We start from the raw sequence: 26,938 nt of genomic DNA, 5'->3' as shown, positions 1-26,938 counted from the left end.
TGATGATAATAATGATAATAATAATGATAAAATGATGATAATAGAATGATGATAATAATAATAATGGTAATAATAGTGAAGCGGTCATGGTGGCTTCTGTAGCTAGGCTATGGATGGTTAACTCTAATTTCAAGACATTATACTGCAAGAGAATAGGTGTTCGTTCTTTTTTTTTTCTTATGCTACCTCGTCAAAGCAAAAAAAAAAAAAAAATTATGTATAAATAATGATGATAAAAGAAATAATAATAATAATCCCTGCACAGAGTCAGGGGCTTGGGTAATAACTACTGCAAGATTGCAACAGAATTTGTGACAAATTACTCAACTAAAATACCGTCTTTTTTTTTTCATTAAAGGAACACTTGCATTGGAAGTTAATATCATGATATCAACAAAATAAAATGATCCATTTAAAGCAGTTCGATCTGTAAACTCTGGCAATACCAGTCATTGTCTCTGACTGTGTACGTGAAACTGTTACTAAAATCAAACTGAGTATAAATCTCTCTCTCTCTCTCTCTCTCTCTCTCTCTCTCTCTCTCTCTCTCTCTCTCTCTCTCTCGTTAATGAGGAATTTTAAGAGGAAGGGAAAAAAAAAAAGATCCAGAATTCGCTGCAGAAAACTCGTACCTTCCTTTTATGTTCGGATACAGAGTCATAATGTAATATGGCCACCATGCTCCGTCAGCCTTTCATCTGTCAGTGAGGTGTTCGGGGAATGAAGAGGGAGATGTAGATGCCTCTGCCCTCGGCTTCGTCCATTACCTGTGACGGGGTAGTCGCCCTTCTCTATGCTGGATCATAAAGGAATTTCTCAATAAAGGCATCATTTAAACTTCCATTTATCAACCGTGAGAAACATTATGCTCGTTGAAGCTTGTGAGGTTTAAGGGATTAATAGCCATCATCCGGGAGCTGTTCCATATTACATCTTTTACTCTTGCCACATTAAGACATGTTTCTAGTCTCTTCCATCACAGACAGCCTCGTTTGGGATCCATTAGTCTGTTGCTGCTTGAATTCCTTCGCATCCCTTTGAGAATGAGAAAAAATGATCGACTCTTCTTTATATTTGTAAAGATTATACAAGAAACTGAAAAGGGTAAAAGAGTTACAAGTGATGGACGTGAAACCAGAGTTTTCAGACGAGTCTGTCAGACCAAAAGGCAGGGCATAATAAAGTTACCTTGAATAAGGTGCAAGCAAACAGGAGAGAGATGGACCGTGAGAGATGTGAACAATAACAAGAGGTTTGAGAGGTAAAAAGAGCGTGATGTATCATAAGATGGTGAGAGTTCGGGTGCATTACGAAAGCTTTAGATGAGATGCTGAAGTTGACGAGATGTTGGAGAAGGTTCGGTATATTTTCACTGAGCGCAGCTGAAAAAATATGTTGGTGATGAAGGGAAAACAAAGAACCAATAGATCTATGCTAGCAAGAAAAACAAAGCTAAAACGGCCATTAGATGATATTTGATGCGTTAAAAAGTAAAGTTAAGGCAGCCTTTACATGACAAAAGATGAAACCTTGGAGGTAAAGCTGCAAATACGCAGCTGTAGAGATAAGAATTACTTGTAGTGTGGTATAATGGCAAAGGAGGGGTGATGAAGAGACGGGAAGAAAGATATGACACTAAATATAACATACATGATAAAAAGGTAGATAAATTGTTGATGAGCGTGTTGGATGGAGATCGGGAAAGTAGAAATCAATATACTCTTTTTTCTTTTAAACGTGAAATATGTTAATGGTCCTTGAGAGGAGAAAGGAACTGGGGGCATGTTTTGGTATGAAGTGAGGTGGTATACAAATGTTTTCGTACCACGAGTGTGACACCATGTAATAAAGGTTGCATGCCAAGGGACAGGATAGATGTAGTGACTGTAACTCTGTACAAAAGTGAGAGTTGAAATAATTCATGTAGAAATAAATTATAATCATACATCCAAATGAGATATGTAGGACATTATGGTGATAACATAAGAAAGTTACATTTTCCATTAACTACTAAATTGATCGTTCTGAACACGTTCGCATAACCGACTGCTCCAGACAAATCATTGTACTTAAAGCATCTCACTATATATGACCTCCATGAATCAGTTATTGATTCAAAAACTTCAAGACGTAAGGATCCGGACACTGTGCCACGTTTGCTTTTGTTTCTTGTTGTCTTGTCTCGCACAACGATGTTAATGCGTAACTGATCCATCAAAAGTCTTCAAAGCTGTTCTTGCATTGTCGTAGTTTTCATCTTTTCATTTTTGAAAGTTTCTCTTAAACCCATTTAAATAACTAACAGAACTGGCTTAGAGCACTCGGTTCTAGTTCGTTCGAAATCATTCACCCCTTGAAAATCATATATGCCAAAACATCATGAAAACTTAGCGATTTTACGAAGGGTCAGGATGTTATTAATGCTACATATAAAAGTTATATTGAATGATTTCTTGTTGCTGGAATCACAGGGGAAGAAGGGACTGGAAATGGGAGCCAAAAAGAGACTGGTGCGTATTTACATTATATTAGTACTTTTTCTATATGTATATTTGTGGAAGTATGGAATAGCGTTTAAAAAGACGAGTGTAAATATAGCTGTGAATATTGTATTTTGTTGAAGTGTTTGACCAAATGGAACACGTCTGTAAGATACGGCTGGATGGTGAATCTGTAGGGAATTCAAAGTTTTGGATGTTTGGGAGAAACTTTTAGGCCGGGATGTAAGCACAAATGTATCGGAGACTAATGGAACACGTTTGAGTTATTGGAGCTCTCAATACCTTGAAAAAAATATTACAACCCCAAAAAACTCAGTTGTGACAATATATACATACTAAGAGAAAATGTTTCATATATAGATGGATCTATACACATATAAAAATGCACATTCTCTCTCTCTCTCTCTCTCTCTCTCTCTCTCTCTCTCTCTCTCTCTTATAAATGATTTATCAAACTATAGAAAAGAAAGGTTGTTCTCAATAATAATAAGAAAGGTTCATAATCATGAAATTATGTGTTATTCTAATGAATGTCATTGATACTTGCACAAAGAATCACCCCAAATATAGAAAGTCAAATAATATTCAAAATGTATCCGGGACCTGACATTCTGTTTATACCTACTCGAACACCGTGACTGGAATAAGAACAGACGAAAGAATTTTCGACTTAGTTTAACATAATTAATAAACCAGTGTGGGATGTAAAAATAGTAATCTTATCATAGTTGCCACTTTGAATGATATTCCTACGAGTGCAGGACCTCCATGGTAATGACAGGGTTCGGGGATCACAAGAAGTTAGCATAGGTTCACTGCGATTCGAATGAACGAATTTCTGAACCAAAAGCGGCAATGCAACATTTATGGTACATGGAAAAGTGTTTGCCTTTGCAAGATTAACTCATTCTTGAATGCTAAACTATAAACCTGTGATAAAAAGGAGAATATGAAGGAGAAAGTACAAAGAAAGAAAAAAGAAATTCTAGTTTACACACCTTTACTGCTTCTGTTATGCCTTGATGGGCAACTATAAAAGAAAAATTCTCCAAAAAATCTTTTGTGCAAACATTGCTGTGAAAGTTTAGAATGAGTTATAGCATTTATCATCAGAATTTTAACCCTAACATGCGATCCTAAAGGTTCTTGATGGGAATGAGATTAACCTACTTGAATGGTTATGAATATAAAGATAGAATTTGATCAGAAATGTTTTTGTGCAAATCACGCGGGAACTTGCCAACTTGTACCACAGAAACCTGACATTAGTTAGAAGTACATAGACATGGACGGAAAATAAGAGAAGTTCATGACTAATAAAATCAATTAGTATTCCCATATAATTAGATGTTATCTATTATGGTTTTGGTTTACAATGCATATTAGTGACTATGTTCTGTCCCTCTGCAATGCGCTTGTGCGAGGCAAATGCATCACAAGCTACGTGCTTTATTGCATATGCAGTTTATGATAGTAATTCATAGCAGGGCTTCTTGAATTTCATTCTAAAATGAGGTGGTTTTATGCCAAATCTTACTTTATATACAGAAATTATCCAATCGGTCTACATACATAAGTCCTTCATACATACTTTACCATTACTTATAAAAGTATATACCAATAAAGTATCTTTCCTTATAATATTACTTTCCGTAATTCTATGATTTTTATAGTGACCACTAGAGAGCAAGTGTGTGTGAAACCCACATATTATGATACATAAGATATTTATCCTTGCGCTAACAGAGTTTGGCCTCTGCATTATAAAGTAGTGTTCCGTGTAACACAAGAGAGAATGTATCCATCCCTTCAAAGAAAATGGATCATAAATACTAATGGCTGACGAGCGTACCATTCCAACGACACTGTATTCCTGAAAGAATAGTGATTTTTCCAACATAATCCTGCTCTCATTCCAAATTTTACTATGAATGAGTCCGATAGAAAGGAGAATAGACGTGACTGTTCATATTTGCCATTGAACATATGTTCACCATTGATGACTATGTACGCCACTATATACACAAGTGTAACACACAAACACACGCACGCGCGCTTTCTAAGAACGAAGTACCAGCAAGATTTATTTACTGAAAATCATGTCAGAATTAGATAAAGAAGTAGAAAGAGACAAGAAGACAACAATATCAAAGTTAGGAAATGGGTAGTTTAAGGATGGAAATAGATAACCAAGAAACCGTACCGAGTGATTGAAAGGAAAATGGAAGATGAGAGGGCACTGAGGAAAGAAAGCACACATAATACAAAGATATTAAGAGTAGTGAGGCATATGGAACAAGAATAGGAGATGCGAACAGTGGACCAATAAGTCAGGCTGTGTTTGGGGAGAAAAAGTGGGGATGCAAGGACAGACTAGCCTATAAAAAAGGTTCACTGCGACTGAACACATTACTTCCAGTGCTGACAAGATGGGAGGTGAAAAAAAAGTATCGACATTTTTTTTATAGAGGAAATATATGGATTTCCTGAGGGATCTAACATATATGATGGGAAAAAAAAACTTCAAAAGCACTAGAAATACCATTTGCAATGTTTAAGTACTCACATAAAGGAAAACTGGTACCAATGAAGCTGAATAGGGCATATATCAAACCTATTTCTGAAAAAAGAAGACAGTGAATAAAGGCTAAATTATGGGCCATTATCACTGATGAATACGGTCAGTACACTACTGCAAAATGCGATTAAGAACCGAATGGAAGAGCACTTGCAAAGCAGACACTACCTGCCTGAGTTATCATACGTGTTGAAAGGAGAGAGAGATCTTGCGCTACGGGTCTTTTAGACTTCTACGACAGAATCAGCACAAACGCAGAAGACATCTGGTAGTCTCCTACACATGAAGCTGGGGCAGAGAATAGGGACTGAAACCTCCTAAATAGAGGGGAACAAAGGATACGCATAAAGATGTCTATCTAAACTGGATAACAAAAAAAAAAAAAAGCATTCCACAGGGCTCAGTGGTGCCGCTGCTGTGACTGGTCGTTGTAGACCACTTGCCAAGACTTAAATCATCCTCGAACATGTTTACAGATGATAAATATCTGATGAAATTATGGTGCATTTAGTATTGTGACAATGTATGGGGGAAGAATCTAATAAGCTCAGTGAAGACGAAGTAAGCTAAGCGAGGACATGAAAAAAATGATGATGCACGATATATAGGAAAGAGGTTAAAAGATGAGGCGCCATGAACGTAAATTTCTAAATGTATGTACGAACAGGTAATCTTACACCCACCCACCCACACGAAGCTTGCTTAAAAGAACGTAAATGAATAATATGTTGGTAGAGGTGCTTGGTGGTTGGGTAGAAGAGATTTGAACATGGAAACTGTGAATAAACTTTTAAAAAGGTTACTCTCTCTCTCTCTCTCTCTCTCTCTCTCTCTCTCTCTCTCTCTCTCTCTCTCTCTCTCTCTTCTCTCTCTCTCTATTTCCTCAAACAACTTTTGTTACAGTTGCCGTCGAGTCGCTAACAGTTTTTCGATATCATTGCGAGGAATGAACACCACAAAAACACAAGTAAAACAGCCACTTAAGACCAATCTAGTATTGTAAACACCTAAACTATCGGTGGCACGGATGGTTATATCGTCGCATGTGGATAGTATCTGCACACACACACACACACACACGGTCAAAGACGAACCAACTTTGAATTAATCCAGCGCTCGCTCAATACCTCCCCAGCTGTTACCAAGAGCAAGATTTTCAATACAAGTCGCAGTTTTAAGTCGCCGAGATATCATCATCAACATCATTTCCAACAACCATGCATTCTGTCCTGCATTCGACCTCTCAAATGCACGACGTCGCAAGCACGCGTCATCGGACCCGGGAGGATCACCAGGTAGTGTTAAGGAGAATACGCCCGTGTGGAGTGCTGCCGCTAGTAACATTATCAAACGTTCTATCACACTTGCAATCCGCAGCTTGTCACGGCATCATGTTACCCTGGAACTCTAACGTAGCCATGTTCCCTGATTTGCATTACAATTAACAAGAATTAACATACGTGTAATTACCTCAAACACCGGATGCCGACGGCAGGAAACGGCCCATCCTACTGTAAGCACGAGTAGGGGAGGAAGGACTTTGTCGAATCCACAGTCCTCAAGGATGATCCTGGCAATAATCACTGTGTCTCATGAAAGATAACGCTCTTACGTGTATGTGTCTCACCATATAGACGATGAGAGGTAATGACAGTCCTATCAGCCATCCTCGTATCACATATCCGTCTTTCAGAGAACAGTTTCTAGCCTTGCCTGGACGTCCCCCCGTTCAGTATGATGAAATACTCATCAGAGAAACTCAGGTGAAAAAGAATCCCTCCCCCTCTGTAAATCCCTTCATGTGAATATTTGTTTTAGGAGGCAACACCAGTCACATTTCATTTCCGTATTTACACTCGCCAGTGGAGCATCGCCATACCTATGAAGCCCCGTTTCGCATACCGATTAGAATGACAGTTCTAAAGTCTAGAGTCATGATAACTAGGATAGTCAAGGCCTGGCAAGAAGGGAAGCATGGAATATATATATATATATATATATATATATATATATATATATATATATATATATATATATATATATATATATATCGTCAGCTGAGCCGTGACAACGCCCAGTTCTTACGAGAAATTGATGTTTACAGGCAGAGCAACCTACAAAGGTACACAAAAAAGGGGTAGGAAAAGGAAAATATACAACATCTTATGCTGAAGTTGCTGTGACCGTGCAAATTGTTTAAATAATGGTTTTCATTCTCGACGGTAATGAAAATACTATGAGAAACTTGAAAGCAAAATGTTCCTGGTTTCATGAAATGTGAATAAAAAAAAAAGACGTGTCAGACAAAATTGGGAAAAGATTCAGGTATTGCCTCCTTTCTTGAACGATCTGACACAATTGCCTGTAGAATTGAATCACCCGCCATCAGCAGAATTGAGGCGGGATGCAGATGCCCTGACAACATGAAAGGTCTCAAGAGGAGAGAAGACAAGACATTCCTTGATCGGAGACGACCTCCACGTCGAGCGGGCCATCCAAGGCGAACAGTTTGAGTTTCCTGTTCTTGTACCAAACTGCCTTGGCCTTAACGCCGCCACCCAGGGATTCCCTGTAATACTTTCCTTCCCTTACCGCCTTCCCATTGTTGCTGACGTAAGCGATCATTCTCTCCATAACCGCCTTTTCCTCACCAGTTGGATGGTGTAACTAGGCTCAGTCGCTCCAGTCTTGTCTTGTTTAGTCTTACTCTTCCTTCATGTCCTGCTTCTCTCTCTTTCTTTCTCTCTTCCCTTCTCACTCTTACAGGTCTAGGAACGAACAAATGTAAGAGCATATACTTTACATTCTACTGATACATTGAGTCAATGTGAAGGTTTCGTTGAGGCCAATTCATGAAATATTTTCTTAAAATCGCAGGCGTCATGAGATGAATTCTTTATACCATCCTAAGAATTCTCGTAGTTGGTGTGATTCGTTGGTTAAGCTCCAGGTGTGAGGAAATGTTCTTAACGTTTTTTCTCATCACATTTCGTAATGCCTCACTTCTTCAGAGTTCTCGCATATTTTTTTTTATAAACATTTTCAATTTCCTTCATATCTCCAACGAATGATCGGTAGACCAAATGGGGTTCCTTTCAGTTGATTAAAAACATCTCAAAATCTCAAACAGAATGGCCCATCCTGCTGCATAGTGTTCACACTGGGCCACGACTCTACTACCATCATGTGAAAATATAACCAGAGGGCCAGAGTGATACATCAGACAACCAGTATACAACACAAAGAATTTTTGATTAAAGACTCTAATTACCCGGCGACGATTTGCCTCCGTGATCAAACAGGAACACATTGTGTGGCCACCGCGAGGCAAAAACAGAAAAAAAAAAAGAAATAAAAAAATTAACCGTGGAGGTTCTCTACTATCACATGCTGATTACTGTTTTGTTAAATAGTCACATGTTTACAGCCACGACAACCTTCCAACACTGATTAACTGTGGTCACAGCAGACTAACTTTTGGAACAACAGGTCAACGCTGATCAACTGTCGTCACAGTACACTAACCTGGAAAAAACAGGTCGTCCCTGATAGTGTGTCTTTTTGTTGGTGTTTATGTGATTGTATGCTTGCTTTGTTTCTTTTTCTGTAACTTTTTGTATGCGTTTATCTGTATTTGTGTTGGTGTATGCACGTGTGATTGCCTATTTGTACTTGAAGGGGAGGGAGGATGTGTGTGTGTGTGTGTGTGTGTGTGTGTGTGTGTGTGTAAATTATCTTGTGAACAAGAGTCATTAGCGGCTGAATGGGTACCGTAGGCGTATTTTACTTTTTCTTCCCTCTCTGAACTTTGGGAAAGTTTGGTAATCTTACGACGAGTGCGTACGAGCTCCCACAATGATCTTTTCTCGAATGTAAAAAGTTCCCTCGTTAACAGCATATGGGTTGGGTAGCTGACCTCGCCAATATATGGGTCTACGTAGTGACCTTCTAGTATACGAGTTGGTGCAGCTTTCTCAGTACATGGGTCACTAGTGTAGATGACGATCCAGCTATATTTTGCCGTATTCATATAAAGAAAATCTGATGTTCTAAAACAAAGTTGCGACGGCAGAATAACAAAAGAATAAAACAAGTATCCATTTATCGTGTACTCATATATAGCTTTTATCAGTAAAAAAAAATGAAAAAGAAACTTTACTTTCTTTAACAAAGTTCTTAAATAATTTTTTTTGGTATAAACTTACATAAGCTTACTGAATAAACCAAACAATGAAAAATATATTTTTGGCATTTGCAGTTACATAATAGGTATAGAAAACTGCCGAGACTAGCAGTTGCTTACTTTGCCAGCGTTACGATACAATACGGAATCTCTTCAAACAGCTTGGTCGTTGCATTATGCAGTCTTACCAAAATCAATGTTTTCATGTTGGTATACAAGGTCTCCATCTCTGACGTATATTTGGGCACAACACTGATTCCTGTTATGTTTGGTCATGAAATGTAGCATGTGATGTGATGCAACATAGAATAATTTTTCCCCCTTGTATTTAAGTAAAATTTAATTTCTATCATTTCATTGGAAGGAAAAAAAAGTTCGTTCTTTGCAAAATTCCTCAAGAAATTAGTTAAACCAAGTCATCATGAAAACTTCCAAAGTCATTTAACATTAAAGAGATGGATCCTGCGATTTTCTAATTACTGCAGTTTAATTACTTTTTAAATTTTCTCTTTTGAGAAATCTTTAGATGCATCGAAAATCCTCTTACGTAAGGTGCAGCAATTTTTGAACCAGTATGTTGACTGATGTGTTAATATTTAAGACAGTAATTCATTGAACGAGCAGATTACCCGGCAAAATTATACACTCTTGTAAACTAACCGTCAACTATCACTCGCCATTCTTAGAGTATTAAAGTTTTTTCCTCTGCGGTTTTAAGAATATTTACAGAAGGGAAACGTCTCTGTAACTTTTTCCTAAAGTATGTCACGAATGTTGACACGCACACTGCTTCACTGAACACGAACTGGATTTTGCTTTCGTAGCTTCCATTTGTTACTGATGTACAATAAAAGGTAGTTAACCTGTGTCTTAGTTCTTACTTACGTTGTTTCCTGAAGGATTAATGGGTTACGTTGTTACATGATGGTTTATCCTCCCTCTAAACAGATGCTGTGTTGTTTCCTGATGGTTTATCTTGTCTATGATTGGGCGACGTTGTGTTTCTGATGGTTCATCTTGTCTCTGAAAATATGACGTTTTATAGTGATGGATTATATCTCCCCCATTTTTCTCTTCAAAATCTTGTTGCGAAATTAGAATATATTCACTGAAGCAAGGAGCCGTAGGGCCATTTTATCTATTTACAGGAATCCATGTTTTATTCATCGTTGTCAGCGTGAACATATTAAAGATCATATTTATATTGCACAGCTGTGCAACACATGACTAAAAAAATCTTATGAATTTGCAATGCAATCCTTACATTGGAGATTCTGAGAACATCACACCTTACATATAAACATTTAGAGGAATAAAAACAACACACTAAAAACGATAGATTAAAGCATCAATATTCATTGAAAGCTACACACATACGTCACAGGGACTCAGCATTCGGATGTTTGAGCTGATGAACAGAATACAAAGGTAGATCAATGAACGCCGGTAAGTGGATTGAAAAGAAAATACACATTGCCATGCTCAGAGGTTTTACTGTCCAGTGATACTTACGTCACCAATAACAGAGTAGTTTCACATTTAGGATATAGCTTGTATACAGGATGGATGTGGGTCTGACCGGTAATTCAGAGACCTTGAAAATGAACACGACATAAATATGGAAACTTATACTGGTTGGTCGGTTGTTTGGGCTTTAGGCCTATCAATTGCCAGGGTCACTAAGACCGTCAACGTAAGTTACATCTACAAAACCGAAAAATCCTTAACACCTTCTTCAGGTGTTAAAGATGATTCTAAGACCACGTACACTCACACTATACATGTGGCCCGTGATCTATACTAGCCTATGGTAAACTAACTTATAACCGGGTTTCTGCTTATATATATATATATATATATATATATATATATATATATATATATATATATATATATATATATATATATATATATATATATCGTTTATGTATGAAAGTAAAATGTTCTCGCTATCTTGCAGCCTATCACAAACGTCGTTTTCAAACTGTGAGGTTAGGTTGTCCCTCGCTCACAGTCACCATGTAACCGTCACTCGCACGCTCTTAACATTTCATAACTTGATGACGGGGGACAGAGAACGTCCCTCCCACAGTTTGTCTCTGTGTAAGTGTCAATATTCCGACTTACTAGACGATCGTAGCAGAATATAAGACAACCTCTGGTAAATTCTTACCAATTTTTTTCTCCCTAGAGGTATTATATCCCTTTGATGAATACACAGCTACCGTGCACATTATTAGAGCTTCTCAAATGCAAATGATATAAGACTAATAATGTTCTCATTGTCACGGCCTTTCTGGTTGATCGCGACAAGTTGCCAAAAAAAAAAGAAAATCCGTAAAGATGAAGAATAGAATATAGTTCACTATTATCCAGGCTCATCAAAAGGGGTGTCTTACCGGAGCAGATTAACCCGGAAATACGTCAAACAAACACGAAATAGATATCGTGCCAATATATCGGCCAAAATTACCAACAAGCCAATTAGCTTTAAAACATGCAACTAAATATACAGACTTCCGTGGTGTAGCTGTTAGCTTTCCTGATCGTGACGCATTCTCGTGCCGCCAGGGGTCGAGCACATAGGTTCGAATCCTGGTTGCGGCAGTCAGTCCACAGTCAACCCAGCTGTTCATCCACCTCTAGGGGTTGGTCGATCAAATGGGTACCTGGCTCAGAAATACAAAGAAATCACCAATTCTTCAGAGAAACTATCAATCCACAACTTATCCAGAGACACTCATTAACTCATAATGACCCACAGGCAGACCAGGAGAACTCATGTGGATGCCATTGTATTGGCCATGGAAGCTCGTTAACCCCACCAGCTGACCACATGAACCCACTACCGCAGTGTTGACCATGATGAGTCATTACTCCATTGGCTGACAGTGACGACTCAGATGACTAGAAAGACGTGATTATAAGCCCCCCCCCCCCCCTCATTTGACTCACGTTAGGTGACCCCTAGTGGTGACCCAATGATCCGATAATTGGCAATGGAGATTTCTGAAGGGAATGCTCACTACTCTTTTTGTCATCTGGCCCATGGCAGTCACTGATCCACCAGTACATCATGGGACGGACTAACCCTTAATGTAGCCAGATTTTCACCATCCGGCTAGCCACACACACACACACACACACATACACACACACACACACACACACACACACTCTCTCTCTCTCTGAAATCCGCCGGTCAACATTGGAGACTTAAGTCCCATATGCAGAGAAGAATTCTGATCTCTCTCTGCTGACAGCTACATGAGCTTCCCCTGAAAAATTCATAGGGCCTTCTGGAATGACAACGGGGGACTTGTAATTGATCCAATACCCAGGAAGACTCACTGTCACACGAGCTATAAGTGCAGAGCCTCACTAAACCACCATAGGTAACGTAAAGACTAGCGACTTGCGTGAGCTGTCCACGAAGACTAACCCATCAGAAGACCATCGGCTGGTGTGAGGGAGGGAGGAAGGGTCGGGTCGGTCTCACTGCCTAACCGACTGGGCGGAGACAGTCTTCTGGGATCTGGCTAGGGTGTCCAGCTTGAGTTCGAGCTGGTCTGAGGCAGCGACGACGGCTCGGTGCTGCTGCAGGAATCTCTTGAGACGTGCCTCCAGAAGCTGGCTGTTCTCTTCCAGCTGGTGCACTTCGGCCTGCAGCTGGTCTAAGCGAACCTGCAACGTAAGGTAGACGTAGTATTTAGAACGTAGTGAGAGGAGGGAGATCATCAGAAATCAATACTTATAAAACCTACTCACTTAGGGTGATATCTTTGCCTTTACAGTAAACACTCACAACATATCAAGTTGTTACCTCGGATTCGGTTATATGAAGTAAATGAACATGCAGCCCATACCATTTGGAACAAGATTCATATATAACAAATTCTTAACTCATGAAGTTAGGATAACCAAATTTGTTCTTAGGTAGCGCATTGAATTTGTCAAGTCTTACTATTATGAAGGTAAAACTCCCAGTTTCCAAGAATTCGGCAATCAACAATACCTGAAAATGATTTATAACATGGCAACGCATTTTTGGTGTAAACACTTTCATACATCGAAAATACCAAATTGATGTTCAACTCTCCCAGCAACATAGGTAAACATCTCTTGTCGTATAACACCAAAAGATAGCCAGGATGGTAACTATGTGGTATACAACATTCCTTATAGCCGGTGTAATGAAGCACACCAGTGAAAATGATCCCATCTTAAGACATTAAGGTCACAGGAGATGGAAGTTTAGTTAGATGTAGACGAGATAACTGACCGAACTCCACATAACTGATTAGGGCAGTGTCTCAGTGTTATATGAATCATACTGCAGATTCAAGAGAAATTATGTAGCATCTGTATTCGTGGCTTCCACAACAAGTGCACCTGGACTGCGGAACCCCATCAAACTTGTCGCCACTGAGAGCAGAAGGCTTTTACTTCTTTTCCAACAAGTGTCCTTTTTAGCTTCTAGTTATGACCTCTGATTGGCCTGTCTCAGTGCACAATCATCGCCATCTCATATACACCTGCATTCCCCCCCCCCCCTCTCTCTCTCTCTCTCTCTTTATCTACTGTACCCGAGAGGCGGATGAACAACTGGATTGGCTGCAGCCGATTGCAGGTTCGAATTCGGGCGAGCCCGTGCGTGATTCATGGTCAGGAACGTACCGACGAAGAACACTGCAACAATACAACCATGATATAACCATCGACCGTCCATAAACGACTGAGATAAAGTTCAACGAGTTATCGTAAGAGAGAGAGAGAGAGAGAGAGAGAGAGAGAGAGAGAGAGAGAGAGAGAGAGAGAGAGAGAGAGAGAGAATAAAAAAGGGACGTTGAGTGACATGACAATGTGAAGGAATCTCGATTCAAGATGGATTGCCATCGAGAACAATATGTTTGGTGCATGAAGGTGGTGTGAGCGAGCCTGGGAACCTCCACTCATTCCAGTAACTTCACTTGTGTGTGTGTGTGGTATGTGGAGCTATGTCGTCGCCCTTGAGGATGATGTGTTGATGAAGGTCATTCTGACGTTATGAAGATATGTCGTGCTCAGCACACCCAGCTGGTGGTAATTACTGCACTGAATTTGTGATTATAAAACTTTACCGTGTGTGTCTGTGTCTGTGTGTAATTACCCGTGTGTGTGTGTGTGTGTATATATATATATATATATATATATATATATATATATATATATATATATATATATATCACGAAGGTTTCGTGTTCCTGTGATTCCCTCATCAGGTCTATTGACAACGAATGTTTATCGAAACCTACAATGGTAGAGAAGTTGGCCCCCTGCCATACAGACTAGAATCCCCTGCAATCCCGACTGATTTTCGTCTTTAAACGCATGGACGGACCCAACACATAGTCTAGCTCTGTGTCGCTCTGGGTGTCTAGCGTAGACTCAGCTCCTCTTTCTCTTGTTATGAGGTTGTCTTTGTGATCTGACCGTGAGGTAGAGAACTAGACGAACTACTGTAGTGACTGAGGGAGGTGAGAGCAGATGGAAAGAAATTTACTCACTTCCATCTTATAACTTTCAGAGTTTGCTTCTCATACTCATTCTCTCACTCATTCCCATACATAGGCAAAATACTCTTGATTTCTATTCCTCTCTCTCTCTCTCTCTCTCTCTCTCTCTCTCTCTCTCTCTCTCTCTCTCTCTCTCTCTCTCTCTCTCCCCGTGAGCCTCAGACCTCCAGACGTCCATCACTAGGTCACGACAGGACGAGTTCGACAGAGAGTAACGTGAAATTTCAAGGTTAGATCATCAAATGAGGTCAATCTTTTTTTTCCACATTTAATGACAAAATAATTAGTTTCATTATTCTTTTTTCCAGGTTTAAATTCCACGCTCTGCTGCAGGGGTTCGCTGCGACGTTAGTATCATTAGAAACAGAAATCATATAATTCTAAAGATGATACATAAGAAGAAAAACTTTTGATATAAATCATTCAAAGTCAATTTACTTTTTGTTGAAACTGTAATAGTTATCTTGTCAAAATAATAGAATCCACACTCGCAAAATATTGAAAGAATGAAAATTGTCAATTAAATTCAACATTCACTCTATGTTATAACCACATACCCATCTGTAACGCATTCAAGGAGGGACTGAAACATTATGCATCTATAGCGACCCCGAAACGTAATTACATAGTTGACCATCCACAACTTATGTGCCCAAGGATCTCAAAATTCATCAATACTTTTCAGGACTATTTTCATGACTAGGATACCTGCATACAGAAGTTGACAACGGTGCAGAAGCTAGTTTGGAAGAGGCTGGCTACAAGAACCGGCCCTGATCCCGTAATTTTGTTCAAATTTTCGCTTGTCATTTTTTTTCTTTCTGGGTCCTCTCGTAAGAAAAGAGCTATGACGTACGAGATACTGGTATCAAGAGGCGTAATTTCCATACAAGAGCTTGGTACTCAGGTATACCAAACGTGCATGTTCTGAAGACACATAGGAGGTTTATCCAGAACTGCAAAGTTCTTAGGAATAGAAATAATTCTTCAGTAGTGATCACAGACTTATGAAATAAATAGAAAATAATCTTTCTATACAAAAGAAACTAGTCCTGATACTCAAGAAAAGACATGAGAAAGTAAAGAGTTCCAAAGCACAGCAGAGGATACAAACAGGCAATTATAGCGGCCGAACCAGGAGTTACCAACGACCGCACATTAATTACGTGACGCAGCGGCTTGCAGAGTACTGCGTGGCCTGATTGATGACGGAGGCACGCAATGTGAGACAGCCAAGGAATGGAATTGCAGAAAGCTGGTGTGTCTGCCACGACGTCCGTCACCCGGTAGGTCCTTAAAGGGTTCTTGGCGACTCCTGTTCTACATTAGTAACAGGAATGCCTAAGTTTCGTATCGTAACGAGAGTTCTGTTCCATTTTCTATTCCATTTAGGTGAAGCTTGGATCCTGAGGGGTAGTTTGTGTAGAATGATTTACTCCCTTTATAAGTAAATGGGCAAGTAAGATTAATAGGTGCTTCTCGATTGGCTTTCGGCGAAACTTAAAAATATATCCTAATTAGATTTCCAGACTTATTACATACCTGAACAAGAAGACTTTAACTGTATGTTACATGATTCGACTAAAGAAAAAGGTCTTTTTATTACGGTTTAGTATGACAATCCATCATCAGAGATATTCAAGGAGATAGTAAGAAGCCTCTCATTAAGTCAGGTCGAACACTCTGCTAGAGAAATGTTTGAAATGGGAAATGTGTCATCTTGAAGACAAGCCAGAAAGACATCCCAGGGGCAAACAAACTGGGGGGGAAAACATGTACCCACGGGAAGTTCTGGCGGTACAAAATCATTCTGTTGATAAGATATTGTAATTCTCTCTCTCTCTCTCTCTCTCTCTCTCTCTCTCTCTCTCTCTCTCTCTCTCTCTCTCTCTCTCTATCTATCTATCTATCTATCTCTATCTATCTATCTATGTATCTCAGTAAATAGGCCACTAGCGTTTTTAAGCACACAACCCCAACATCTGAGGACGCATCATTTAGCTTGCTCAAGCCTATCGTTCATGCGGCTACCATCTACATGACATAGATCTGATTCCCGGGTCAGTAGTAGTGAAATTGTTGTTTACATAGATGTACACGTGTACGTCACATGTTCCGATATGAAGACATCATCGTTGTGTCTTGAAATATGACTGACAGCTTACGTGGGATTCGAGTGTGGGCGGTCTGCTCTACCTTACGTAGGTAACAGTGTGTGGGCGTGAAGATCTTAAACTATTGCAATGGTTAAGGAAATGTAGGTTTGATTCTTCCAACTTTTCATGCAACGAAACCCTTGAACGATGTGCATATATATATATATATATATATATATATATATATATATATATATATATATATATATATATATATATATAGATAGATAGATAGATAGATAGATAGATAGATAGATAGATATATAAACTAAAATTTATTCCACACTATCACCTGCACGAAAAAGAAGCGCAGATTAAAGAGAAAATCATAAGCTTTGGTCATAAATTACAAGTTAATAATGTCGTAAAGTTTAAATTGTCTAAAACTTCAGTGTTTATTCACGTCAAAAATCGATTCCAGATTTATGACTGCAGCATAAATGAAATATTTCTCCTGGATAAAAAATGGGGCAACCGTCCAGAATCAGTTTTTGATAAAGAAACAATACATACATTCACACACACACACACACACACACACACACACACACACACACACACACATATATATATATATATATATATATATATATATATATATATATATATATATATATATATATATGCTACTTCTGTACTTTTATATGCAACTTTTTATTTTTTTTTGGGGGGGGGGGAACCTATGTAGTTTCGTCCTAGACTGTACTAACTGCGTTATAGTGGACGTCTTCTACGCTTTAAGACTTACATACATCGTAACAATAACGTATTTCTCATCAGTTCTGGTTTGATGCCTGCCTTCCATTAGGAACAAAGTATACTGTCTGAATCCCATTCTGCCTTCATTTTCACTTAAAGTCACTGCATTATCATCATTTACAACCAAACTAGGTTTCGTGAACAGAAAATGAGCAAAATTGGCCTCATCTTGTTAATAACGCTCTCTCTCTCTCTCTCTCTCTCTCTCTCTCTCTCTCTCTCTCTCTCTCTCTCTCTCTCTCTCTCTCCCCCTCTACATATATCATTTCAAATCATTGTTCTCGTAATCCGTCTGAGTGTGCCTCACCGACTAAGACCTGGACCAGCGGCAAGCAACTAGCTGCTGTTTCCCAAATGTTTCTGTGTGAAGACCAACTAAACGAGGACCGATCGTTATAATCCCCCATTTTCCCTCGCGCAGCAAAGTTCCGGAATTCTCGTCGCTCTTTCCTGTAGGTTATCAGTTCTCAAGACTCAGGTCTACAAAAACACCTGAATAATTCAGATTAATCTCCCTCCACGCCACACCACACAAAAAATTACTTTGAAGGATTAAACTGAAGCTAACATCCATTGGTCCGTCATTCTAGAAAAAGTTCTGATTGACAATGATGATAATATATATATATATATATATATATATATATATATATAAATATATATATATATATATATATATATATATATATATATATATATATATATATATATATATATATACCTTGAGGGAATATAGTGTAACTTCACGAGGCAGTAGGGGGCTTTCCACAACACTAATGGTTCTTTGATCGTCTTATAATTATCTAAAATTCATGTTTTTCCCAGCACGAGTAAAACCTTTTAGTGTTGGGTTGTGTTGTGGGGGATAATTCCTGTGAGACGGAGCGTGCGTGATGCCCGACCCATCCTGCTGACCCCCACATGAAGGCCAGCCAAGATGACTCTAGCATTATCTGTCATCCCTAGACCTGGTGGACCATATTCCTGTAACGACTGGTTGTAAATCTTCCAACTTGTAAATATTTGTGTTGATTCTCATTCCACACACACACACACACACACACACATACACACACACACACACACACACACACATACACACACACACGCGGGCCTACGTGGTGTAGTGGTTAATGTTACTGACAAATGATTTAGCACGGTCCTGCTCGTGGTTAGGCCCGCACAGGTTCGCATCCTGGTCGAGCAGTCGACCTAAACCTAGCCCAAGTGTTCATCCCCTCCTCGGTGCTGGTCGATAATTATGAACCTGGTTTAGCTGGCGTGTGTGTGTGTGTGTGTGTGTGTGTGTGTGTGTGTGTGTGTGTGTGTGTGTGTGTGTGTGAGCGTTACACAAGTAGGGAAACGTAGGATTGGGCAGCTACACGCTACCAATCAAGGCAAGTTTTGCCATCTTCATCTGCTCAGAACATGAAACAGATGTTTGTGTAAGAGGTTAGGTTTGTTTGAAGTAACTGTATCAACATTACCACCCAAGTTTTCCTGGTACACACAAGCCTTCATAACTATAATCTCCTTTGCAAATATATTTTTACGACGATATTACCTCTGAATACACTAACAATATCTCTTATAAATATGAGCTCCATAACTGGAAAAGGAAAATGAGCTTTTGTCATGCATGTTGTCAACAGCTTCTCAGGCAGGGGGATAGATGGTTACTCCCTGGCACACATACAACTAATTACCAGCCAATTAACGGCTGAACCCTTCGTGTACTGCCTAGTTCAATCAAACTTCAGGGCGACCTAATATATTTTTAAACAGTTTCGAAAACAGAATTATATTTCAAATACTCATCATCCAAAATAGTAATAATTGTAATTATTTACATAGACAGAATACAATTATGATTTAAACATCCACACTTATAAATATATTTCAGCTTTATCAGAATAAAAATTCCTCATGCATGTATGTAAAAGCAGGTATTAATGGAAGTATTTGATACATGTAATTAAAAAAGAATTTAAAAAAAATATAAAAAGAATTTTGATTTAATCATATCTCACTTTATGAACTAGTATTATATCACTCTTCAAAGGTACCCTCCACAAAGATTTGAGATAAAAAATTCTTGAGTTCTGGCAGCTCAAGGGGGAAGATTGAGAATGAGACGCACGAAGAGAGAGAGAGAGAGAGAGAGAGAGAGAGAGAGAGAGAGAGAGAGAGAGAGAGAGAGAGAGAGAGAGAGAGAGAGAGAGAGAGAATTTTTGAATATCATATAAAGATACAACAAAAGCTGGAAGAGTCCATGTTTGGCTAACGAGGAACCTGACTCATTCAGGTCTTGCGTGTAACAACTGGAAAAAAAAATATGAGATAAAATTTGGTTAAATATGAGCCGAAACTTTTGAATTAAGCGACTATAATTATACAAGGGAAAATCTTTAAAGGGAGATATACGATAAAGTTTTTCGTAAGATATGAGAGATTTGGATAAAAGAGATCACAACTGAGTGAAGATATAGAGCATTAGTTGATTGAGCGGAATATGGACTTAGAAAAGTAAGGATTACAGGGTTGTCAGAAAGACCAGAATGGGTCATATGTGTTCCTGTTTCCTGCAAAGTAATGTCACTGTTGTGTATTCACACACACACACACACACACACACACACACACACACGTCTTCGTGGTGTAGTGGTTGGCGTTACTGACTGTGAGTCATTGCAGGCCCGACCCTGGGCGGGCCCGCATGCGTTCGAATCCTGGGCACGCCAGTTGCCCACACCTGACCCAGGTGTTCATCCTTCCCTCGAGGCTGATCGATATATGGGAGCCTGGCTTGAGAAGGTGTGTGTGTGTGTGTGTGTGTGTGTGTGTGTGTGTGTGTACACATAGAAGTAAAGACATAGTACAAATATACACAGTTAAGAGACGGGGCAACACGTTTAAAACTCCCTTTCTTAACAGACGAATAAGAATCACAATTACACACACGTACCCAAGACATACCCAAAAACAACATCTATATAGAAACAGACACACAAGTGTACATAAACATCCTCAAACACCAATTATACCTTTTCCCCCCACACAAAATGTTGACAGGAAAGTATTATAGATCACCTTTAGCTCATTAAAATCTCATTTCTGGCTTGAAAAGCAAACAAAATCCGGGAACCCAGGAGGTAAAGAGGTAAATGATATACTCCCTTCTGCTTCCCTTGGATTTTGTTGATACTCATATTCCCTGTGATGGGTGACGAGCCACTAACCTGCAGAAGCTGAATTTTGCTACAGTTATGGGTAGCGATGGGAGTGGCGGAGTGTAGCGGACGGCCTTTCCCGGTTCCTCCCTCACTCTGCCGCTCCACCAGCAACCTCACCAGGGACGAGGCCATGGACTCATCATCATTATCATCTTTCAGAGGCTGCTTGAGCAGCGGCGACCCCTCGTCAGCCGGCGACGGCACAGGGAGTGAGGATCTCTCGTCTGCTGGCGGCACAGGCAGTGGGGCCATCTCGACGACTGGCGACAGAGGAAGTGAGGAGGGCGTGTTACGTTGATTCTGCAGGTGGCGGAGGCCCCACAATTTTTTCTTTTCTTTTTTTTTTGACGTAGGCAGTAGGCAACAGCAAGGCAGTAGGCAGCACAGGGAGTGAGGGAGGCCGAAGTATTTCCCGAGTGCACGCGTCAGTTGGCGACGCGGGTCATAAGGCACTCCACGTCAATAGGCGTCGCAGGAAGTGGGAGCCGCAGGTATAGACGTGATGGCAGGCGAGGTCATGACCTCGGCATCCACCCCAGGCTAAGGCTCCAGCCCTCCACGTGTGTCCTGGTTTTTGTTATTCTCTTTTGAATCCACTTTTGTTATGTTCTTACGTCAGACATGTCCGGCCAACTACACAGCTTTGTTTTAACTTGCCCCTTTGATGTCGTCTGTCACTTTCAACAATATCCACTCATTTGTCTCACCTGTGTAGTATTGATTACTCAGCAAAATCAGAGTCACAAGTCAAAACAAAGTATACTTTTCCAACTTTGACATACACAGGATGCAATTACACGTAGAGACAAATCGACAACTTCATGTATGATATGTACTCATTCGTAACCAGACAAGAAACAACAGCCTATTCAAACGAGTTTCTAAATGCTTTATGAAATGGATTTATAATCTGTATCCACTCAGAACACGTCATCCTACTAACACACTACCCTCTCACTTGGTAATCCCTCACGAATGTCTCTCGACGAACTGTTTTTCGTAAAACTGACACCTTAGTAGGAGGAAGTGTGGTGTTGGGGGCGCGCGCGGACGGCGTGGGACGATGGGTGTCTGGGAGCACAACGGTCACCACAGGGCGTGGGCATGACCCCTCCTCCCCCACGCAGGGCTTCACCTCACACAGGATATTGATCGTAATCATTACCTCGCATGACCCTTTGAGCTCTCCTCAGGAGTCTCCTGCCGTATCACAGTGAAGAGTTCAGACAATTACAACTTCAAGAGGTACAACAGAGGCGTGTTGTGGTCTACAACCCAGGGGTTCGCTGCCGACGCATTTGAGTCTCAGATTGATTGTTGTGTGCGTGTGAAATCCCGTTTCTTTTGTCACTTTCTCCAGAGATGTTTCTTGATCGCTCCAGTCTCCACGTACAGACAGAAGCTACATATGAAGATGGAAAATAAGTGTCAGTAATATCTCATCGTCCACTGCCGTGCAGGACCCAGTGAACTTCAACGCAACGAGAAATTTACAGTTCGTCTTGCTATGCTGTCAAGTATGCAGAATTACAGTATTCTGGGATACAGTGTCCCCAGCCGCTCAGTATTTCATCATAACACTTAGAAACAGTGATGTTAGGGAAGTGTAAACACAGCGAGCTTCTCTGCGTTGCTGAGAAGTCTGACGTGCGTGGTAAATCTTGTATCTTCCGTCACAAAAATAGATTTTCCCAGAGAGACTTGCACAGGTATCAGCTCACGGAAACTTCTGTCACACTGACGGATGACAGTATCGACACACGTTCCTTGATAATGATATATGTATATATATATCTAACCTGCAGCTCGTCGTTCACGGGGCTTATACTTCACGGTTATTTCACACTAATCCTTTTACAAACGACTACGTCTGTTGTTTCACGCTCGTAATTATCATTTCTCCTAGTCTGTCCTCATCTTCCACAGACACGCATCTTTTCTTGATCACACGCGTGGTTCCTGCTAATACACTGATCTTTTCCACAGTCAGAAACTCATCTCCACTGTAAAGCTGGAGTTATGTAGTTCAGTGACAGTGGCAACAGTCCATCGGTAACAACACCACAGCACTGTAACAACTTGAACAAGAGGCTTAGTGAGCGAGGTACACAGCAGATCACCTCCGCCTCTTACCACACCTCACATGTCTTAAAAAAAAAAGATTGTCTTGAGATCGTCAAGGTCAGTTTTCCAACACATTTCCCTCGGGCGGTGTAAGAAATAACACCAGTTGTGGATGTGATGTCATCCCACGAGCCACGCGTGTCAAATCACCGACCGCCAGTTGTAATTTGCAATGTTGCAGTGCCAAACACTGTGGGGTCCCACACATGGACAACAACAGTCCGGGCGGAAGTCACGGTGCCAGTTCCCGCCCACTGTCTAGATGCCGGGAGTGTCTGAGGCAGTGGTGGGGTAGTGAGACGGCCACGGTGACCACAGGTGGCGTGGAGGGTCTGCGTTGATCTGACTGCCTCTCTCACGCGCACCTGGAAGCCACAACGGAGGGGGGGATTATCAGAGTGACCTAAAAATCGAAGGCAATTTGTGACAGGGAGAGACATTGTCCCATACGGGGCCGTAGACTTCAGAAGGGGTGGTATGAAGGGAATGATGAAGTGACAGAGGAAGATGAATAAATTATCCAGGTGAATAATCAAGGTCATGGTGTGTGAGGGTTATGGTACTTACTTGCTACTGGGAGAAGGCTGAGTCCTTGAAGGGTTGCTATAGGCGGTGGGAGAATGGAGAGAACAGCTTGCCATGAGAAAAGATGACCAGTCATAAGGGTGAAGATGTGTGTGATGGTGAACCCCGGGACATAGGAGAAGAGAGTGTATCAATATGAGTGTGTGAGAGCAAGTGTTTCAAGTAATGTGTGCAGGGAGAGAGAGAGAGAGAGAGAGAGAGAGAGAGAGAGAGAGAGAGAGAGAGAGAGAGAGAGAGAGAGAGAGAGAGAGAGAGAGAGAGACAGACAGAGATAGAGAGATATGCGGCGCGTAAAAGAGACTGAGAAAATGAGCGTGCGAGTCAAGTTGGAGTTATGAGGCAGAGAATGGTGGGCTGTCATTAAGTGGGGTCTGGGGCGAGAACCAGGTATTGAACGCCAGGGTCACCCCCATAAACCTCCAGCCAGAGCAGTGCCATGCCATGGATGAACAGCAAGACCCACTCACATACACTTATAACAACAACACTCACACACGCACAGGAACAGCTTTACACACACACACACACACACACACACACACACACACACACACACACACACACACACACACACACACACACTTTACAAAAGTGATGAACACGTAGCTCTGACATACAGACTAATGTCGCTGATGAACGAGGTATGCAAGATATTAAAGAAAATTATAAAAATAGGTGTTTTTCTCAGCTAGCAGAAGCTACATATGTGAGAGAGACTGGATCAAAAAGACACCAAATACGAAGAATATCTTGGGCGTTTCCCAGAGAGTATGCAACGTATTAGTCAAAAAGAAGAAGGTTGGGCGGACTGCTAGAGGCCTTTGATACTGAAAGCCAGAAAAGATTAATGAAGCTAGATTTCTAAGCTGGAGCCAGGGGTGGGGCTGCTTACGTTGATTAATGGCTATCTAACAAAGAAAGGAAGTAAAAATATATATGTCAAAGGATTCCTTTCAAAGGAAGACGTGGGTGAAACGGGTCTGCCAGGATTTGGATCAGCAGAATTTCTGATTATTTTTTCCCCTTAACGTTGGAGGTTCCATTCACGAACAAAAGTCCACATCAAGGCCAGGCCTTAATTTTGAAATACAGAGAAGACTTTGAAATACAGAGAAGACTATGAAAGAAAATAATAAAGAAGTGAAAATTTTTACGAAAACTGGATGAAGTGATAAAACCTTGTCCTTTGAAATGTGCCAGTTCATAGTTAGTAGGAATGACATGAGAGGGTAGAGAGTTCCAAAGCTTCGAAGTGTAGGGAAAGATATAGCTATCAAAACGGCCCACATCTGATTCGCCAATGGTCACACAGTAATCAAGTCAAGCAACAGCTTGCCGAGCATTGCGTGGTATTGTTAGTGGTGTGGGCACCAAAGCAGTCAGATCTCGGGAGCAAAAACCAAAGTAACACCTACAGAAGAGAGAAAGTGAACCACATTGCGGCTTAGGGCAAGTGTGTCAGGTTATGAAGCAAAAGCCTTGAGGAGTTCATACATTGGACCGCTATACACTCAACTCTGCCAAGTAAGGATGCAGAGCTAGAACCACCCCATATATGAGAGCAATACTCCATACGAGGACGGATCAATCCTTTGTATAAACGGATCAACTGTTCAGATGAAAAGAAATATCGACATCTAAACAAGTCTCGATTTCTTAAGGGCAGACTTAGCTATTTCCATAACATCCCTCCTGAATATGTTTACTGACTCTAATAAGATTATGAATGAATTGCAAAGTAACAGGAAATGAAGTATGTTGCAAATATACTTTGACAATAATACAGCAGTGTGAGGAGAAATATTTGATGAAGTTTAACCCTGACTAATGTAAAGTAATAAAGCTGGGAAAGAGTGTAAACAGGCAAGACTATTGTTACGCATTTAGAAGATGGAAAAAAAATATCATATTAAAGAGAACTCGGTGCTATCACGCCGAAGTTGTTACCAGAAGTTTACATGAGAAGGATCATGGGCGAGGCAAATTACGTTTCTGGTCGATGGTGAAATTACCTTAAAGTATTTGGGTAGCAGGACATTAAGGAAGATATATATGACATATACTCCACCTCAGCTGGAATATTTTTCGGCAATTTGGTCTCCTTACTTGAGGGAACGCATGCACAGTGGAGGAGGAGAATAAAGGAAGACATGGTAATCACATATAAATTCATAGGGGCCATCATGATACTGATATAGCATATCAGAATGGACGTTAGAGCAAGAAAACACACCTGGAGACTAGGCAAGAACTGTGAACAGAGGGACGTGAAGAAAGACTTCTCACCAGTAATTCTAGATGTGTGGGTAAAGTGAGTAGATATGAAACTGAATGGAAAATTTATGTCTTTATGACAGACGCGTGAGATTTCAGAGTAAGGACTGGCCTAGCGAGTGTAAAGTTGTGAAAAAAATGAGCACTCTCACGTTAGAAATTACAAATGAAGCATGCATACAAATTCACAAATGCTTACACAAGCATACGCACTCATAACCATTCGCAAACAAAAGGACATACAAACACATCGGTGAAAGAGGGTTTAGTGCCAAGGGATGGAAGGTATAGAATGTCATCCATACTTTCAAGGAAGGATCTTGGGAAATTGCACTTAACTACAGACCATTGTGTTTGATGGGTACTGTTTCCATACCACTGGAAAAGATAATCAGGAAGGAAATAGATGATTACAGGTACTTGCAAAGGCGAAAAGCTACCCAAGCATGAGACAACGTGGGTTCAGAGAAAAGAAACTTCGTAACAAGTCTTTTTTAGACTATGATATGGAGTGAGTTCTGCTTTAAACATGAGAGATTACCCTTATCTCTAATTTCATCTCTGATTCTCTCCCATCATCAACTGTATTACGGACATTTTTTGAAACTTAATTTTGTCTATATCACTAAAGACATTGTTTTTCCTGGATCTAACTGATACATTTATCAATGTACTCTCCACCTTAGTTATAAGCTAGGCTTTTGAAGAGAACCGCATCAGAATTATTGGAGAAGACTGTATAGAAATTCATATAGACACATATAAACATTCACACAAAGACAGGAATACAGACATTCATGTACACACATACATAATGTGTGAACTTCAAGACCCAGTCCAAAATGGGAAAGCCAAAAAGTGCATCTTAGGTTACCTAACCGTATGTGCATTCTGGTCTGAGTACAAGGAATACACCGCCAGCAGATGGTCCCAGCTGAGTAGAGAACTCACAGCAAAGATTAAAAAGCTGTTTAATTATCATGAAAAAAA

At 40.3% G+C, this 26,938-nt stretch overlaps 1 protein-coding gene across 2 annotated transcripts in view; it reads right to left on the bottom strand.

Annotated features, from left to right (window-relative positions):
• Positions 1–632: 632 nt before the first annotated feature.
• The window catches only part of LOC139754218 (uncharacterized), a 57,230-nt gene continuing 30,924 nt past the window's right edge, over positions 633–26,938 (bottom strand). The window contains exons 2-5 of one of the 2 annotated variants that reach the window (XR_011713855.1): positions 20,972–23,454; positions 12,705–12,946; positions 10,148–10,285; positions 633–1,035 (exon numbers count right to left, since the gene is read on the bottom strand). Coding sequence is in view for 1 of the 2 variants with exons in the window: in XM_071671495.1 (XP_071527596.1) it covers positions 12,758–12,946; positions 20,972–21,217 (435 nt within the window). In the remaining variant the exon portion in view is untranslated. Of the gene's footprint in view, positions 1,036–10,147; positions 10,286–10,333; positions 12,947–20,971; positions 23,455–26,938 lie in introns of those variants that run through there. The other variant, XM_071671495.1, reaches the window with a different exon arrangement.

Source organism: Panulirus ornatus, chromosome 16 (genome assembly GCF_036320965.1).
Source record: "Panulirus ornatus isolate Po-2019 chromosome 16, ASM3632096v1, whole genome shotgun sequence".
NCBI classification, from domain to species: Eukaryota; Metazoa; Arthropoda; class Malacostraca; order Decapoda; family Palinuridae; genus Panulirus; species Panulirus ornatus.
The sequence above is the reverse complement of the archived record's forward strand: the minus strand, read 5'-3'. Positions and strand labels throughout refer to the sequence as shown.